Source organism: Ascidia mentula, chromosome 4 (genome assembly GCF_947561715.1).
Source record: "Ascidia mentula chromosome 4, kaAscMent1.1, whole genome shotgun sequence".
Taxonomy (NCBI): Eukaryota; Metazoa; Chordata; class Ascidiacea; order Phlebobranchia; family Ascidiidae; genus Ascidia; species Ascidia mentula.
Genome location: NC_138569.1, coordinates 21625139 through 21644830, shown reverse-complemented (window position 1 = coordinate 21644830; position 19692 = coordinate 21625139). Strand labels below are relative to the sequence as shown.

The window sequence follows — 19692 nt, the reverse complement described above, 5'->3', positions numbered from 1 at the left end:
CATCACGTGTTTGCCAAACACATTGAATGCACCCTGATGGTCAAATACCTACCCAGTCATGTTCTAGGTATCTTCTCATTAATAGTTAACTTCATAAACCACCAAGTAAATGGTGTAGAGTTAAGACGGGTTCTCACCTGTTTGCATAACCACACGCTAGAGCGTTTTTAACATTCCACCTCCTGTTATTGTGTATTGTGTGACTGGGGTCACAGATTGTGCGAACTAATATTTGCCCTTCTCATAAGTGCTTTACCTGCAAATTGTAATTATAGCTGCAGCTTTTTACTACTGGTTTGCATTTGTATTAAACTGTGGCAAATCGTTAACGCGAATCAACTTTTCAAGCGATGTATCTAAAAACATATAACACCGTGCAATGAATTCCTTACAAGAGAATTTCCCTCAGCAAGAATATGTCACATGTAATCATGGAATTCCCGCTAAATTCTTATCGCAATGCACACACTTCAGTTATTAACGGAGCACAGAATTTCAGAACAACCTGCTATTATCCAACAATCACTGGTATTGTGACTCACAATGCCAACATATGTGGGTTTCGAATGATGTCATTGTGTGCTTTACTCTCTTATTGTTCACATTTCTAGCGAACATTCTTTACATTGAGAAAAGTTGTTTTGCCTCCATTACACCTGTGAAATACGTGAATATAAAATACCTGACTATTGAAATCAACCCAACTGATTGTGGGCACGCGCATATTTAGGTTAAAACGAAAGTGGTCTGTTTTCTTGTATGAATCTGTCATCATCAAAAACATGCTTTAATCCCATTGGAAAGTCTTTTTGGGGGTAAATACAAAAACAGATTTGTTGGTCTTGAAAGAAAAAGAAAAGAAAAAAATCCGTTGCAGAATGACTGGCAGTTAAAAATCTGGTCGGATGCAAGGTCACGTGATTTTCACGTCGGAATCTCAAGAAATCTTTTGAAGAATTTCTTCTGAAGGAACTGGATGGAATGTGATGAGTTACGTGTGACTCTTGCCAGCCAGAATCTGAAAGTTCGCAAACGAAGCTGTTTCCCCTCAAAAGCTTCGATTCTTGTTTGCGTTTAGGATTATAATCGCGCACCTACACTAAGAGACGTCAAACCTGCCAGCTCCTCTTTTGCCCGGTATATTACAGAGGCTCAACGACCTGCTCCCTCTATTTGCGTTCGAACAAATCCTAATTGCAAGATAGGATTGAGCAGAGAGATTCAAGGCATCGGCCTCTTGTTTTCCTGCTTCAAGACTCTCCTTGACGTTTGACAGACGTCACTCAATGAAGGTGACGTCATAACAATGTAGCACCTGTTTGGAAGTTTTGGATGGGTTTTCTGTATCGCCCCGAAGATAGTTGGTCACTTTTTGCGCTTTATTTTTAGAAATTCCCTTGTTTCTAGTTTGTTGAAGATTAATAACAAAGAATCGCTAACTGTCGAGCAATAATTAAGGTAAATGTGTATGACTCGTAAGACTTGGAGCCAAATCAGGGAGGGTTATGTATGTTTAAAATGTAGAAGAAAAAAGAGTCCTAACATGATATTCATTGATCATAAGATAAGCAAAGTGGAGCCAAAGAGCTTTGCTTGGTCATAGTGTTTCCACCTTGTTTTCTCCGTAACCTAGTTTGGTGCCCAACGGATGACGGTGATTGTATAGTCACCACAAAGTGGAAGTCTTTGCTTGGCCGTTTGGTCAGCAAAGTCGTCTGAAAGTCACACCAGCTGCACTGATGAGACCTTTTAGGTCGAAACAGTGGCCATCTGTCTGCAGCTTACACAATGATATTCATTTATCAAAAGCGTGCTTTTTCTGGCGCATGCATGACTACATCATTATTGCGGTAACCGCCCCCCACTTGAGACAAATATTTGGATCCGCCCTTGCATGGGACAGTCATGATTAGGCCAACTTTCACAATGATTCAAGATCAAGCTTGAACTCGTCATTTTTGTTTCATGGGTCAACGTGATTGGACAGGGCCACCCGAGCGCGACGACTATGCGCGTGTGGTCTCATCTTGCCTAGGGTCACTTGAGGTCGTTTCATGGGTCGTGGTAATATCGTGTTTGTGCCAAAGAGATTTTGCTGAAACAACACATTGAGTGAGATTGTATGCAAGTCGTGGTGCAGCCAAAACCGAATCCAAACACCTGCTTTCGGAAACAATGCAGTGTTCTGTTCATTTTGAGATTTTCCGTAGAGCGAAGGAAAGTAAATTGTGTTTGCTTTCACCTCAAATTTCCTGTTCTGCGGTTTATCTTCGCCATCCCTGTCCCATTCACCGGTTTATTGTTTCTGCTTTGTGTGAGTTGGAATGCATGGATTTGTCAACCACAAATGTCCAACAATTCTCGATGCTGTTTAAAAAACATATTTCTGTGGGAAAAGTATGCTTGTCATTGTAGAAGCTTTAGTGTTCACTGAGCTTTAACTGATCTAGAGGTTTTGTGCTTTTTAAAGCTCGGGAATTTTCATGTTTATCAGTCTACGTCCCTTGCGAATTTTTTTGAATTTAACCTTCTGACATTAGTTGGTGGTATTATTGTATCCCATAATAAAAATATTTGAACACGAGCCAGTCTCGCGCTTTGCTGTAGTTAGGCAGTCATCTTTCACCGAGGCTACACAGGTACCACAACAAAACATACGAGACCACACAGGCACACAACGTCAACATTCATCCCCGTCCCCGCTTCCCTTCCGCACACAAACGTGGGTATTGCTGAAATTTTCTGCATCTAAACAAAGCTTGGGTAAACGGCTACCCAGGTAAATCGGTTGACAGATCCACTGTTTAACGATTTTCAGTGGAGGCGAAAGTACCTGGCGAACTTACCGAGCCTATTGTGGCGTAACTTGAATCAAACTGCAATTTAAAATTACTGTTATCGGTAGAAGTGTACCTCAATGCTGTTGCGCAATTTCGAAAGTAAACGAATTTGTTATTGATCCAGGATGTCGTAAAATTTCCAAGCTCGAAATCCTGAAGTACAACTGACGTCACAACAGTCCCACGGCTCATGTTGTTGGAATTGCTGCAAAATCACACTTGTGACGTTATGATGTGAAAAATAGCGCCCACGCAAATATTGCCACACGAATGCCCCCGATGACCTTGAGACCACAGCCCGAAACATGCAGTAGTAGCAAATGTGAAGTGAATAGTGAAATTGTAGAGTTTCCCACTCCAAGTTATATTGACCGGAGAACCGATCAACACAATTTGTCAACCCTTGACCTTCCGACGCGTTCTGTTCCTGTTTTAGCCCAATTCCGTTTTGGAACTCCCAGCCTGTCATTGCATATGAAACTTAACTCCACGGTGGGAACACAACGATTGGAGTTGTTTTAATGAGTAAGCTACATGAATCTTTGTGAAAAATTGTCCAACACACGTGTTTGGGTTGAAATCTTGACGGAACCTCTGCTGGGGTGGCGCCCCCTCACTGACCTTGACGCAAGGTTATTTCATTGGAAAACTTGACACGTGTTGTCGAACTTCGGGGGCCAAAATGGTCGCTTAACATTTCAATGTGCCGAAACCGCGACGTCACGCTATTTCAACAAAACGTCACAGAGCTTGTTTCGCACGGCATTGTGACATCATACGAAGACTGGAAAATGGCACAGGAGCCGATGATCGCGCGGAGGTCTTCGGACCGTTTGTCTCGAGTGTTGAGGCCCCATTTTAGGGGTTGGAAAAACGGCCAAGACCTACCGGTGCAAGGCTGTCAATCAACACTTGCGCAGATGCAAATCACAAGCAAAGAATTTCGCGTATTCTCTTTGCGGTCAGGTTAACGAGAAGAGCAAATAGTTCACGGGGCGAACAACAGAAGCCCTGTTTCAAACCAGCGCAGCAATGGCAAAACACATTAACCGTTTTGTTTCTGGCACAAAACCCAAGGCAATTATCACTACACCAGGAACAAGGTTGAAGTGTTGTTGACAACAAGTCATCACGTCCCTGGCGCTCATTTACACCAGCTTTGCTCACGGAGCAGAAATTCCTCGTTGTTTTTACAGCGCTCCCCTTGCCTCCCTCCCCCCCTGCTAATTGGTCTTAATCTGGTTTTAATTCCTTAAGCATGGATTATCAAAGTGGTTTGTTTGCACGCTTCTTCCATTTACCACCCGAGAAGGGGCCCCCACCACAATGTGGCCCCCACGGCGCCCGAACGCCCCGGACCCCAACGTCGAGCAATTACCCCCAGTCGAGGTCTGTGATGTTAGCGCTAATTTAGAAGGGAATTTTGTTAATTTTTGGGCGCCATGGCATAACAGCAGCTAATCGCGTAAGTGCCTCTGCTGGGTGGTGATGCATGCCTTACTCGATAACTGACGTTTCGCCGGTAGCATAAGGGGTTCACACACGACACTGACTCCAGCTTGCTACTCGCAACTAAGGAGCATCGAATTCCACGAAAGTTTTCCGCCATATTTAATTGGATTTGCAAAAATACTCTTCAGCCGGAAGGTTTTCCACTTTGTTGTTTTTAAATGCGGATATTTGTTATTTGAGTCTGCAGCTTATCGGTGTCGTGTTTCGTCTGATGACGCATTGTGACATGTTGCAAATACGTTGGATGAATGCGATTTTCGTTTAGCTTTTCTGACAATGTCCCGTCCTTGTATTGTGTGGTCCTGAAAAACTTGTTGTTACGACTCATGATTGTTTCATGCTCAAACGCGTACACGACCATAAAAACACTGGAGTTGTTAATTGGTTGGTAAAAATGCATTCAACAAATATCATGAACCTATTGCATTTATCAAACACGAGACAAATATAAATGTTGTACAAAACAAACTATTTTGTATTTTGGAAGGGCCTTTTCATTGTGGACCCCACACCAATATGCCAACTGTTGGAACATCACAGACGTAATTTGATGTTTTGGAAGTGCGCACATTGTCAGGTCGCGCTCTAGCACGCTAAGCCGAACGTGAAATATGGCGAATTCCATGAAATCACCGTTCAAGCTTGCGCGCACGTGTCGTTTCACCTCAACCTGTTGATTTTACCCGAACTGCTTCCGTCAACAGCAGAATTCCATTGAGCCGCTTTAAACAAATCGCGTCGCATCAAGTTTACAAATCGTGACAAAGCCAACATCTCGAACCCCAATCCGGGGCGGGGAAGGAGATGGTGATTAGGGGTGAAGACTTCGTTCCAACTCCCTACCATGTGGGGCCCCTCCATCGCTCATTATTACATCATAATCCGCTTCCCCCGATATCCGCTTATCCCTAAATCCAGCGCGCCAACTTTGCATGCCCCACGCTCCCCGCGTCAATCACCCTGCGTGTGGTCTGTGACGTCACAATCGCATCTCGCGGTGCCACTACTGCGATGTTTGTTTGCGCGCGAGAGTCGCCTGAAATCACTGTTAATCGCGAGAGGCTCGTACCGGGCTTTCCGCGTCGCCGCTCTATCAACTGTGCGACCCACAACCACGCAAAGTATTCGCGAATCTGAATACCTGTTAGTTTTGCGACGATGGCATGCAGGCGTCATCTGCCCTAAATCAACTTGCACACTTTTGGGGGTCACACGCGTTCAACATACTTGTAAGATAACTTGCACCCACTGTGGGCTTGGTTGAAGCAATGAGGTGTCGTATGTTTAATTTTGTACAAGACTGTCTTCGTCTTTTTTAATCATAAAGTGATGCCAACTATATGCAGTTATTGTTATCATGGCATGTTCAGTTACTTTGTTTTACAATCACCAGCGGATATTTCTGTTTTCCAATGTTCAGATCACATCTGCGCGATTTCCAGGCAATGTCCACATTATCAATTCTGATGGAGAAACATGTAGGGAGCTTTACGAAAGACAGGCTTGTAACATTTGAAACTTTTCTTGCCTACTTTCTTTCTGTATGTGAGGGGGTATTGGTGTGTAATAAACCTTCCGTCTAATAACACGATCATCGCTCGACAGTCAAAAGCTTGAACCAAATCTACCCAAGGTATTTTGGGATTTCATCTGTCGAAAAAACTTTGTTATTGCTGAAGCAATGGATTTTTTTGCTGGGAAAACTTCAGTGCGAACATTCAAAACACGCAGTTGTTGATATCTCGTTGAATGTTTGTATCCAAACCCTTTTTTGAACATTTTTTGGATTTTGCCTAAATTTTAATTTTAAAACATCTCACAGACAACATTCTATTTATAACTCACCAACACACTGGCGACAGCATATCGCACAAGTTGTCTGCCAATGCTCTGTGACGCAACAATAGGAGTATGCGACGATTGGTTGGATAGACCACACACGGTGGGCGTGAAACGATCGGAAATAATAACATTCAATGCTTCGGGTTACGGTTGCTAAACTTCCATTGCGGTTGAATTAACAAGAGCTGATCGTTTGGAAATGCGGGGTGCTGGATTTTATTTTACTCACCTGATGTTTGAATCATGCAAGCCAAGTGTAGTTTTGCGAATGGAGTCAACTTGCCACTTATCCGGAGGATTTTTATGTCGTCGTCGCCAAAGTTCAAAACTAAATTGTTTTCCTTTTTCTTCAAGTCCGTTACAGTGATGAAGAGATTTATGTAAAACTTCAGCAAACTAGGCCAAGTTCATCAGGCGGTTTGTCATGAAAACATCGTTGTTTGCTTTCCGGGTTTTCCCTCTTTTCTCCTATCGGGTTGTTTCAAACAAGGCATAACGTTTAAATTTGACCTTGTTAGCTTGCATTGTCTCCTGTTTTACCCTCTGAAAGCCTTAGGTCAGATTGGTATCAATCCTCTGACAGTGGGATGATTCGCAATAGAGGCGCGCATGCTCTCTCACGCCGAGTGGGTGGTCTTGTACGATTTGGACACACAAGCTATGTGGGGTCGCTATTTTTGTAGCAAAACCCCTTCAGCGGTTTGTGTGGCCAGCCTTCTGTCGCATGCAGCTTGTCGCCATCTGCGATAAACCTCGTCAAAAGCGACGTTCCGGATGTCGCGACGTTTCCAAGTGTTCTAAGATAAGCTGTAAACGAACCAACAGAACTTCTATGGATATTTTTTCTCAGGGTCAGCGGAGTTCTTGTGTTGATAACCCAACAAATATTTCGATGAATTGAGCTTGGTTTGTTGCGTCAATATTCACAATTTCGTACTAATTTTTTTGGAGGGTTTAGGAGTTGTAACAAATTTTCATTGGGTATTTGTATTAGTGAACGATGCGTATCGAAGGAAAGTGCCTCAGTTGTTACTGGCGGATTTTCAACAGACCAACGAACGTAAAAGTGGAACGTGCGGCCTCTGACACTCGCGCGTTCTTAACCCCGACTCGCGCGCCCCGCTTGTTTCGAAACAAAGGAGATTGTTTTGAAAACAATATGAGCGGGGATTGAAAGCAGGGCGACGGGCAAAGGGAGACTTGGACAACCGAAAAAGATTCGGCCGCAAGGCTCTCCAAGCAGACACCGCTAACGACTTGCGTCTCTCGCTTAAAACCCGTCAATGTTGTTTAGGGTGAAGACATGTCCTCAGAAACCCGAAGCTCATCTGGAAGCCAGACAACAAACCTCCCGGCGGAGAGCAAAAACGACCCAGGCAACTTTACCGGCTCCTCATGTCTCTAAATTGACATCCCTTGGGTGGTCTTCACATTTTTGTTGACGACCGACGCATTTTGACGTTCGCCAATTCGCGCACGATACGTCATCTCATTTTCGAATACGTCACGAATCGCGATGGCGTTAGACATCGCGCGGAAGCTGTGCCATAACAAGATTCCATCACATCTCTTCGCGAAGCACGAGAATACTCTAGAATGATGAATTGGGGCTCGATTGTGTCTTTAATCCTCACATGGGCGTATTATTCTTGCCGGAAGGTGGGGCGCTTGTTGACATTGGGGAGGCCACGATTCTCCTCCAAATAGTCGGGAGTCGTTGTTATGAATGGTTGCCAACCCACCCACAGTTTTAATCCACAGTCAAATCCGACGGGTGGAAATCTGTAAACCCGTTTCCACGCCCATGGTCACATATTGACAGACGGCGGACGACTCGAGTCTTCTCTACAACGGTGACAAAATATTGAAATTCTACTGCACTGATAACAGTTTTCGGTTAACCTGCGTAGAACGTATCAATTTATATGGACGCTTTTGTTGATGTTTTACATTGCTGTGGATTTGTTTGTTGCTTTGCATAGGTTTGTTCAATGCAACGCAAACCTTGCATCGTGTTTAAAAATTACAACAAGTTCTCATTGTTTATTGACCACAGCGCCATAAGCAGCCTCTTCCCCAGTTACTTTCGGTTGGCATTTGCATGTTTCGGGGTTTACCTTACATAGAATAATAATTATGTTATCGCGATTATAATTGCGTGTCCGACCCACCGCATTCAGGAATTTTTATCGCCATTCACCGTCGATAAAAATCGTCTTCGCACCCATATCGTCTGCGGCGATCCCGAAATCGAGAAATCGGATACCTTAATTACCCAAATCCAAGGTATCGTACCCACGATAAGTTCCATGGCTTGCATAGACTGGATTTCGCGTTGATCGCCTCATATAGAATGAGAACACACACAGGGATATGCGATGATTTGGCCGCTACGTTTCCTTCAGTGTTATCAGACCGTTACAATACAAACGACTACAAAATCATAACTTATGCACGTGCGATATATGCTCTGTACTCATGGGGGAATTTCCAACTGTTTTGCTCCGTTAAATATTTTTGTTTGTTTTATGGATATGTATGACGTCACGTTGAAAGAAACCATTTCGAATGTTCAATTTAAAGTTAAGTAAAAATCTTGTCAAAGAAGAATTGAAATCATTGCAATTTCTGCTGGTGTTTTTGTGGAAGCTTACGTGACTGGGGACGATATTTGGCGTGGATTCAACGTTAATGATCGCAAGATTCAGTGAAGGGTGCAAACCACACGCCTCCCGGTAACAAACGTAAATACGAAAGCGATGAAAACATCCACAGTCATCGCTTCTTGGTTTTCAGTATCCAGGTTCAAAATCACTTTCACGTTCGTGAAGTAAGTGCCACGGCCGATGAGTGAACGCTCGATTGAAACCATTTGCGGGGAACTGTTGGTGGTGAAGTCTGAAACGGCACTAGAGCATGGGCAAGGACGCATTTACTTGTTACTTTTGGTGGATGTTTGTGGAGTTTTTATATCAAGTTTAAATTTCTGCAACTTCGGTTTGCTGAAAATACCCACTGAAAAATAACTGGAATATTAACGAATATTTGAACAAACATGGACAAGTTTTTGTGAACGCCGCATTCAAAACATGCTTGGTTTTACTGTGACAACTCTTGCAAGCGGTGCTGTTATTTCCAGTGGGCGCGTTACAGAATTCCTATATCAAGTTTAAATCTCTCAAACTGTGGTTTGCGGACAACATCCCACAACAATTTGTAAACTTTGTGGTCAAACTTTATCACCATCTATACATTTTTTTGTAAAGTTTCCAAAGTGCTGCTTAGTGAGAATTCTTTCACCAAAGGTAAACGTAGTGATTGAGTTTTCCGTGTTTGCGCATTTTGAGGCCAATGTGACCCAAAGAAAAGAGATGGTCTGTGCGCAACAACATATATAATATATATAAATGTATAAAGAAAAGGTGCAGGAAATGTACGAAAGAGACCCTGATTTATTAAATATCGTTGTTGAAGATTTTCAGCGTCGTTGTTTATGACAGCGACATTTTAATGACAAAGCCGAAACTTTTGGCCTTTTCATTCTCTACTTTTCTGTAACACTTGGAAAGTAAAATCAACAAATGTTAAGTTTGATTGATCAAAAAAAGAAATATAAAAGAAGACGCACGAAATTTTTGAAGACGTTCGATGCAAAACAACAAGAAAAACTAGAACAATATAAATCTCTTTTGCGCGGAAAAACAAATGTGTTTAAAACTTTAAACTTGTGAAGGCAAAAAGAGTAAACAGCATAGTGCTTAAATATCGCAAGGCTTGGCGCCTTCTGTCAGAGTCGTTACTGACATTTTCTATTGACGTTACGCGTTTTACAGTATTACGTCCGCTCGGACATCTTAATCGTCTTCGCGCGGGACTTCGGGTGGGCCAAGTGCCGCGAAATCGTTGAAACGCAGTCGATCTGCATCCGCATAGCTCGAAAATATTCGAACGTATTGAGCGGCAGTTTCTTCCCTCAGCTCCGTCGCACACACAGGTGCTGAAATGTCGCGACGTTCTTTGCAAATTCGCAATGGCGCCGACGCAAGCGCGCGTGCACTGCAAGCCGTTAATCACTTGCGAGCAACTTCGAAGGAATTTCATTTGCGCTTTCCTACACCTAGGGTTGTGTTCACATCTCACACGTGACTCGGTACAACCCAGCCGACCACCGCGGGCCTTGAACAACCGCGGTCGACACTCGCGCGCTTTCTTTTGTTGCCTTTGACAGAATCCCTGATTCCACGTGGGAATAGGCGTGCTACTTTCGGTTCCGTATAAGCGTTGCATCGTGTAGGGATTACGAGTTACGGAATTCCGCGCGGTCGCATTCGCGTGCTTGCGGAGCAGGGATTCCAATGTGCAGTCGCAGTGCGCAAGGAGCGAGCTGTAGATCGTGTTGTTGAGAAGAATGAGAGCCTCGACGCACTTTGGAGGACACATATCTTGATCATGAGCCGCCAACCTCTTGTGGAAAACCTTCTTCCATCTTCTTCCCATCCAATGATGAAGATACTGGGAGGCGATCTTCTTTGGTCGAAATCTCTTCACCTTTTTCTTGATCCTGCTAAATTTATTCCTCTTCCTTGTTCTTATCCTCCTGCTCTTCTGCTTGAATTCACGAACAGATCTCACCAGCCTCCTGCGAGGGAACCCGTTGCTACTGGCGATATTCAGCATCCTCTGCATGATGTTGCTCCCTGCGTTTGGTGAACAGGAGGAAACAAAGTTCCGGAACTTGCTCTGGCAGTTTTTGTCCACCTGACATAACTTGTAGGCGTCGGAACAATGCAACTTCCAGCCGCTTCCTCCTCCACCAAGAAGAAGAGGCATCACATCCTCTATCACCTTTTCCCGCGTGGAAGGATGAAGATGCTCCCACGCCAACCACCAACGTGGAGTATCCAGGGCCTTCTGAATGCTGCCCCTAATATCCGTTGTGTGCACAAGTTCTTGGACCCATTCGTTCCAGGGGTTTTCATCAGCCACGTTCGCGATATCGAAATCATCCGCGTAATAACTGTGCCGAGTTGAAAGACCGAATTGTTGAAGATCGAAACCCGTTGGTCGGTTGTCGTTGTGCAAGGACACAGAGCTGTGTTCGCTCGAACAAAATACGAGTTTCAAGATCAGCGACCATTGGAAAATTGAGGCAATGAATGTCATTCTGCAAACGAAGTTTTAGTGTTTTTTACACCTGTTTATAGAAAAGTCCGGTTAAAGCAACTTTGCAAAACAACTTGAAGAAAAAAAAACATGAGTGAATAAAATTAAACTGGGAAAAAAACTTGCAAAAAAGACAAAATTAATAAATGGTGGTCGTTGCAATATATGTTTTATTGTCAACTGGAAATAAGGCTGCAATTTCGCAACATCACAAATACTACAACTGCGTGAATCACTCTACTAGCTCGACATCTCATTTACATACAACCTGACTGTTCCTCATCCACCTGTCATTACAGCTGCCTCTCGGATGCAGAGTACAAGACACGACCAAACCCGAGTGATCGAAGACCTTGTCTGAGTCTGGATTCCGCCCTGCTCATACTCTTGTACTCCTGCGTTGCATAACTACACCAGCCCCACCCTGTTTAATGTGCCAACCTTCCCGCCTTCATAGAAGTGAAGGGCGAACGCGCCAGTGTCGTAGGGCGCTGTTTACAGCAAATGTTTGCCCGTCTTTGGGCGACCATGAAGAAAATTTCGCCACCCGCACACCTAAATTTTTACACGCGGTCAAGCACCCGTTGCTTGGGGTCTGAATGGCACAAGATCGGGTGGTCTGTAATTTTTACCGCCCCTGCAAAACAACTCCACCCTACAAAGCCACTAAAGTGAGTTAACGCCAGACTTTTGAGCCGCACAGGACACTGTGCTAAGCTTGATTAACGTGGAGCAAAATTAGTCCCGATGGGGCGTGAATGTCTCGCAGTAGCTTCAGCATTGGGGCGACTCTCCTATAATCTTATTACATGGTCTGCGTCTTTCATCGAAAAGCTCTGTTTCTGATCCAGCATCTTAACACTGGGTAACTCAATCACACTGATAAGCATTAACACCTGCTCTTCCGAAAACTCGCAGGGGAAAATATCCATAAAAACCTTCATGAAACCGGATCCTGGCAAAGGTGTTCTCTCCGCCGCCAGATTAGCCGCTAATCCAACAGCTTCTAAATCCCCTTTCCACACCTCAAACTTCGCACTGAACCCCCCGCACCCGTGCTACATGCGAATGCTTCATCCAATACTACCTTGCTTCTCACACGTCCATCGGCAACCGCCAACTTCTGGTGGCAAGAAAAAGTTTTTTCTCACCCTGTACAGTTTTGTGTCCTTACTGAGAAGTCGAACCGCCCTTCGCGACTCGATGTCGGCGACACTACCCAAGACTGGCAGGTATTCTTTCCCACAAATCTGCCCACCGACCACCAGAAAAACTGTTCGAAAATGGCGGTGGCCGCTGGATTCGAATGAATGTGCAGGTGACCACACACGTTGTGTGTGCATGGCGCGTGAGTGTGCGCGTGCTTCGTCGTATGAATGTGTGTATGTGCCTTGCCGGGTTGCGCAGCAAAACAACTCACATTCGTTTTGATTTATGTCTCTGTGAAACCCACGTTGGTAACAGTGGTTATTGTGCGTATATGGGGTTCTAAACCGCAGGGTTGTTAAATTTGTTGCAATTTTAACTTTACATTTCCCTGAGCTTCTGTCATGCGGTCAGGGTATTCCTCCCAAATGATTGGGATTACTTTACCTTGAGTTGTAGCCTCATGTTTTGCACAACTTGCTTTGTGAAAGGTTGGAGCCGAAACATTAGATAAACATTTTGCAGAAAAACGTGTCTACGATTTATTGCTTTATAAACGACAACCTGACGAATATTTTTCACAATTATCGTAATTGTAACTATTTTTATTTTATTGGTTTTAAATGTGCTGTTAATCCAGGGTCCCGCAGGGTCAAGCAAATATCCCCCGTTAATAATGACTGTAAAGTGAGAATGACTAAATGTTCCTGCCAAGTTAAGTTTAACTGTTGCTTTGTAGTTAGATGGTTTTGTTTATGACATGGTGAGTGAGAGTTTAATTTCTTTGAACCGCCTGTGTAGTCTCTATGGCTAACAGAGACTCAGTAACGGATTAGTATTCTTGTTTTACTGTTGGTTAACTGCGTTGTTTGTGTTTGTTTTTAGCGATACTGATGATGCCTGCAAACACAGGCGAAACTTTAAACAGACGGATGACTTAGGATTATTTATATTATTTTGACATGATGAGCTATGGCTTATTTGCTTGGTCAAATTTGTCGACACAATCAAAATTGCTTCCGTTAAACATGTCATGCAAAAAGGCAGGATTGTCTGATTGACGATTGTGATGTCATACAGGTTACGGGCGCCACCTTACGTTAGTGTGGGATTAACGGAATTACGTATTTGATTGTGTTGATATTCTGAATCTTGCTACACGCGATTAGAAGTTAAAATATTACAAATCTAAGAAGAACGATATGACTTGTCAGCACGCCGATAGTCTTAATGCATTTGCTGTCCTTTCTTGGGTTCATAATTGTCAGTGTATGACGTAATTTAGGGTGGTTATTACGTAACAATTGGAATTGGGCTCATAACGCAGTGGTAAAACCAACATCAAAATCGTATTTTTCATTATTATAATAATGGCATTTTCCGGTCAATGTAATTGCGTGAAGGTGGAAAAGGCTGAAGAAAATCCAACTGTAGATGAGGAACCCGTGATAAAGTTTGGGAAATTTATTCCTGGCGCATTGCCGGAAAGATTCAAGAAACCTGAATTAATGCAAGGTTACGGGGTTAAGATTGACCCGCTTTACCGAACGACAGCCTCAGATTATGGTAGTAGAGGACCGAACCACCATACATCACCCAGCCAATTCCACGGTGTTAGCAGGAAATTCACGAAAAAACTTGCTAAGTGTGGAATGTACAGGAACCATTCGGTCAACTGAATAAACTTTTCTGATGGTAAAGCAAGTAGCGCTTGGTTCGTTTAAATTGGATACAAAAAGTTAATTTGGCATCACAGGCGGTTTTATATAAGACTGACATAATTTGTACCAACAGCGGCAAAAAAAAAACAACAACAAAGGGCCACCCTGCAGAACACTAGTTTTATTGAGCGTTGAAATCTTTGAAAAATCGTACAGCCGTCTGGCTCACTAGCGGCACATAGTGGCGAAGCAACAAGTGGTTTTCCCATAAAACCGCCGAATTTGCTCCGTTTCTTTCTGGATCGTCTATTTTAGGGTCGTATGTGCCTGAAACAAAGCACTATTAAAAACAAAAATCATTTTGTCAAGCATGTGTGACTTTGTGTGTTTGTGGTACAATATTGGCTGCGCCAACGTTATTTGCTGATTGCTGTTAGTGACGTATTAATGACAAATTTTAGGTCCGCTTCAATCATTTTCGACCTTTCTAATATCATCATATTGTGTTTGTACACATTTACTAACCTATCGATTGTGACTCAACATCAAATAACGAAGCTGCCTTGCTGTTGCTGTTGAGTAATTTTCTGGTTTCTTCCAATACTGCAAGAGCAAATTTAGACTGATGTACATGAAGCGAGATTGTTGACAAGCGCTTGATAAAAGATTTGAGAGCAGTGATTGTCACCTGCAAAAATAACTGATGTTTAAGCAAATGTAATATATTATACATAAGCAAAGTGGAGCCAATAATATGATCAGTCACCATCAAGTGGAAATGTTTGCTTGACCGTTTGGCCGACAAAGTCATCTAGAAGAGTCATACCAAACTCCACTGATGTGACCTTATAGGTTGAACAGTGAGCATCTGTCTGCAGCTCACAGAAATAATGTATTTTATTCACATGATAACTTTTTGCATTTGTTAAAATGTTTAGTGTTTGATGCATTATCTGTAAGGTGGGGAATTTTGGAATGAACATAATACAAACTGCTAGTTGGGTTGGAATTGAAACGACATCCATTGCTTTAAGTATTCACCTAGAGATCATACCTGTTTTCTTCGCTTATTAAGCATCATTTCAACACAATCTATGGCTGTTGTAAAACAGTTTCCCTGGCTGTTGTCTGTGTTTGATTTTTTGGATTGGTTGTTGAATGGAAGATCATTAAGTTGAGTGAACATGACCGTGTAGAAATTCGCAGGATCTATGTTAAGCACTTCGCCTTGACCTGTTAAAATCTACACAGAAATTAAAAACAGGTCAGTCAGTTTGTCGCTGATGCTGTCAAGAATATCACCAACAAATGGGTCAAATGAAAGTACAGGGAAAATCATTTTTAGCATTTTCCCAAGCAGTGGACATGCCAGGTTTGAAAATGATTACACTTAAACATAGGCACCTAGTTTTAATATTTCCAGGGGGCAGCTATATTGTGATGTCACAATTTGTTACATGACATCATGCTCCTATATATATATATATATAATATACCTGAAAAGCTGTAAATATACAGTGGAGGTTTTCCCTGATTGTAAGTTCACCGGAGGCAACAAGACGTTGCAGATGTTGAATCAAGTCACCAAAGAAGTCAACATTGATAAGGCGGGCATACTTTGCTAAACCCTCCAACACAGAAGGTAATATGGAGCGACAGCGAACCATTTCATCAGACTACATAATGACATGATTAGCTATAAAACCATTGTATGCTAAATGTATCTTACATTTAAATCCCAATAATTTCTCACAAAGATTTGTATTTAATTTGACAAAGTACACACACAAATTTAAATTTTTAAATATGCATTGCTTAAAAACAAATATTTTGATTTCTTAAAGTTTATCGTGAAGGTCTCACCTTATGCTTTAATATTCTGAAATACATGAGGAAAACAAGTTGTACAGTTTCAGTGTGAAGTTGAGTTCTTTGCTCAATATCTTCAGTGGCTGCTGCCTCCTTCAACTCATTTTCAATTAGTTTTTGCTTCTTCATGTGTTTCAATTGCCTTCTCGACATTTTCTTTTTTGCTTCCTTTGCCTTCTTCCTTTCCGCTTTGGTTTTAGTGTGCGCGATCATTGAATAATCAACTTTTGTGATTCTAAACACATTTTTTTTTTGAAACACCAATGATTTATATACTTCATAATTCAGCATAAAAAATAAACACACCAAAATTTTAAACATTTTAAACTCATTAACCAAATATTTTCAAAATAATGGAATGCCATTGCCTTGAACATTAAAACATAGCAGCCAAAAAACAAAATAATGCCTTGCATTGAACATAAATCATCCACTACTCACCTTAAATAAAGAAGTGTGTCCAGAAATTCAGTTTTTACTTTTCTAGGCCCCCTTTGTTTAGTGACATTAGACATGGCTTTAACTGTAGCATAGGTTGATGAACCGAGTTTATCAGTTTTGAAGATGGTTGCTATGGCATCGCAACATTGTTTTCTTATTTCCACATCAGGGTCATCATTTGCAATTGGAACAACAACCAAAGTAATGTTGTTATGGTAATTGAAGTGAGATGTTTTTATGTACAAGTCACATAAACAGTGTATGGCAACTTCACCTAGACTTCGATCAGCTTCTGCCGAAAGCAGTTGCCCTTTTCCTGAAAATTATAGTTAGAATTAGAAGCATGCAAGGTTTTTCAGGAATATGATTGCCTAATTGTGGCAGAATACGAAACAAAATGTTTTGGATTGGAGAGTTATTATTATGTTTCTTAAAATATTGTAATTTTCTTAAAAAATACACCTACCGTATTTTACGGACCATAAAGCGCACCCGATTATAAGGCTACGTAATAAATGTAAGCAAGTCAAGTTTACTTGTTACGTAATAAATGTAAGCAAGTCACAATAGTACAATGAGCAAAAGAAAAAATGAGCCTAGTGAATATCACAGTTGCTAGTTGCTTTTACCGTAGTTTATTGTGTAAGACGGTGGTTTATTTATATAATAATAGTATCGGTACTAGTTTTGAGTGTAGGCAATAAAGCATCCATACATTGATCCATACATTAGGCGCACGATCAATTTATGAGGAAAAAAAGGATTTAAATTGCGCCTTATGGTCCGTAAAATACGGTAGTTTACATTATTTTTACCCGGATGTTTTCGTTTGTTGATCAGTTTCTCAAGGTATTGAAGGAACAGTTGGTACTGGTGCAAAAGATTCTCCTCGAAACCTGTGAGAGCTTTCACATCTTTGCTAAGTTTCACTTGCTTTTCTTTTTCCGTTCTTTCTCGTATTCTGTATCCTACAAAACAATGAGAAGCTCAACTAACCATGGTCAACTTCAAAATTAGTAACAAATTTATATATATAAACAGGATTCAGGATTTTGGATTTGGTCAACTTTAAGTAGCCTCTGAGAAGTCAGAACAAAGTAATAGGGCACAACATGGATATTAGTAAAGTAATGGCTTAAAATGTTTCTACACAAACATATATACATAGACATAGCCCATGTTTAACACCTTTTAGAAAGTTAATTAAGGGATTTACAAACCTGGTATAATGTCGATGAACAAGCAAGCCAGTGATGCAATGACAAGTTTTCTGGTAATAACACAACTTTCTGGTGATTTTTCATCTTCCAGCATTAACCGTAGTTGCTTGATGTGTTTTACATTTGCCTGTGGTTCAGCGACGACGGCCGACGCTAGTTTGGCGATCTTGTTTTTGACCCTGATTATTTTCTGCTTCCTATTGAGAGATAATTCCTGCTTGTTTTGTAATAGCTGCTCTGGGTCTTCTTTGGGGGACACGGTTTGTTCAGTGTCACTGTCATCCTTTTCCACATCGACACTTTGCGCAACAAATTTTCCCGACGCAACTTTTATTGGGAGCAGATGTCTTGATTTTACATTCTCCTTGTTCAAAGCACAATTTTCCTCACCCTTGGTAAAACGCGGCTTTTTTTCAAAGCTTTCTTCCTCTTCAAATTTACCTTTACGTTTCTGATTCATGCCCATCACATTTATTTCATGTCATCAATAAAACAATGAACATAATATATAAACAGCAAGTGCAACACGTTTTTGTCGTGGCGTATTGATCCTCTCATCCGATTTTTCCTACAGTGTTTTTTTTATATCTGTACCTTCAGCAGTTTTATTTTCTTCGGAAAAAATGCAAAAATCACATTCACACCGATCAATTTGTGCGCCAATTTGCAATGAAAAGGTAAGTTGTGCATAATAGGATAGTATACGTTCAGAGCAATCTTAAGTTACCGATTTCCGCAGCAGTCCTGCAGCGTTCAAATGAGTTTAGCGGGCTGCTATAATTGAACTAAAGTCTGCGATGCGTGTTCTTTACTATAGCTACTAAATCTCAGTGAGCAGACTTATTTTATTAATTAGGAAAACACGTTGCAATATCAGGTGGCGCAACTTTAAATTGTTCCAAGCGCGTTTTACCGACTGTCGACTACACCCGAACTCTGGGACCTGGCAGTGGAGTTTTGCTATCGTGAAGCAGTTGCTATGCCTGAAAGTTATGCGGGGTTTTAAGCGCCCGACAATCGGCGCTTAACTTATGACGTTTTAAGCCAAGCAAAAAGTTCAGCGGGGGTTCTGCATAGCACCCTTCGTGTGTGTTCCAAATGTGTAAAGAATTAAGTTGGGAAACATGCGTGTGGTGCTACAGTCTTTGGTCGCTCTTTTTGAATGCCAGCTTCTTGTAACTTGCTGCATATATAATCTTCATCACCTTCTTGTTCAACCATTTTACCACAGAGATATGCCAGAGAATGTTGGTTTTGTGTCAACAAAAATAATTTAAAATGGGAATATTGTTCGTAAAGAATTGTGTTCACTCTCAACCTTGAGGTTTTTGCATGTTTTACCCAAATAACCCCCATTTTTAGGGGTTTCACCGTAAGTTGGCCAGGTTTGTATATACCATGCTACAGCCAGGCAGAACGCCAGCAGTTCGCCTTTTTTTGCATATGGTTGATGAATGAAGCACAAAAACGCGAGAACAGTCTCGGTGCGAGTTCATCCGCCGGAACACCTAGAAAGTGCACCCGACGGAGGACCTTGGTATGATACTTCTTTTTGACCTTGACCCGAGGGATGATCTGGGACGTTTAGTGAGAAAACACAGCAGGAGATTCCACAGAACAATTTTAGTCTGTGGTAATGGTTTATTGACAACGGCCAAACTGCCAGAGGATTGGTTACCGTGATAGCCGGGTTTGAATTCCAGTTGAGATGCAATGTTTTTAGGATAACTGTTCGATTTAAGACAAACTTTTAGGGAAAAAAACGATGTTCACCCACAGCCCTACAGCCTACAAATAATGAATCACAAGTACTGAAGAAATCTCTTTAAACTCATTATCGCAGTGACACCAAAATTTGGTAGTTTTTATTCAGTTATTTTTGAATTTGCGAAAATATGTAATAGTAACCAAAAAATCAAGTTTTAACCGGTCTGAGATCAATTCACTGATGCAGTAAACGAACCCACTTCATATTTTGACTGAAATTTACATTATTTC

At 41.8% G+C, this 19692-nt stretch overlaps 2 protein-coding genes across 2 annotated transcripts; both read right to left on the bottom strand.

The window, feature by feature from the left end:
* Positions 1-9571: 9571 nt before the first annotated feature.
* LOC145898963 (uncharacterized) lies at positions 9572-12626 on the bottom strand. The gene is made up of 2 exons (XM_082987661.1): positions 12509-12626; positions 9572-11358 (listed from the first exon to the last, which is right to left on the bottom strand). Exon 2 carries the CDS (start codon positions 11355-11357, stop codon positions 9906-9908), a length of 1452 nt encoding a protein of 483 aa, XP_082843787.1. The 5' UTR covers position 11358; positions 12509-12626; the 3' UTR covers positions 9572-9905.
* A 1557-nt stretch (positions 12627-14183) lies between these two features.
* LOC145898958 (nucleolar complex protein 3 homolog) lies at positions 14184-18223 on the bottom strand. Its single transcript, XM_082987651.1, has 8 exons — positions 17695-18223; positions 17290-17442; positions 16475-16790; positions 16028-16268; positions 15661-15840; positions 15219-15407; positions 14690-14852; positions 14184-14491 (listed from the first exon to the last, which is right to left on the bottom strand). The coding sequence occupies exons 1-8, from the start codon at positions 18158-18160 to the stop codon at positions 14346-14348; spliced, it is 1854 nt and encodes a 617-aa protein (XP_082843777.1). The 5' UTR covers positions 18161-18223; the 3' UTR covers positions 14184-14345.
* Positions 18224-19692: the final 1469 nt, after the last annotated feature.

Bases quoted from the DNA above. Each gene is read 5' to 3' on its own strand.
- LOC145898958 (XM_082987651.1), bottom strand. From the start codon at position 18,160: ATGGGCATGAATCAGAAACGTAAAGGTAAATTTGAAGAGGAAGAAAGC. The intron at 16,269-16,474 runs GTGAGTAGTGGA...AAATGTGTTTAG, and splicing joins GACACACTTCTTTATTTAAG to AATCACAAAAGTTGATTATT. The intron at 15,841-16,027 runs GTGAGACCTTCA...GTCATTATGTAG, and splicing joins TCAGAATATTAAAGCATAAG to TCTGATGAAATGGTTCGCTG.
- LOC145898963 (XM_082987661.1), bottom strand. From the start codon at position 11,357: ATGACATTCATTGCCTCAATTTTCCAATGGTCGCTGATCTTGAAACTC.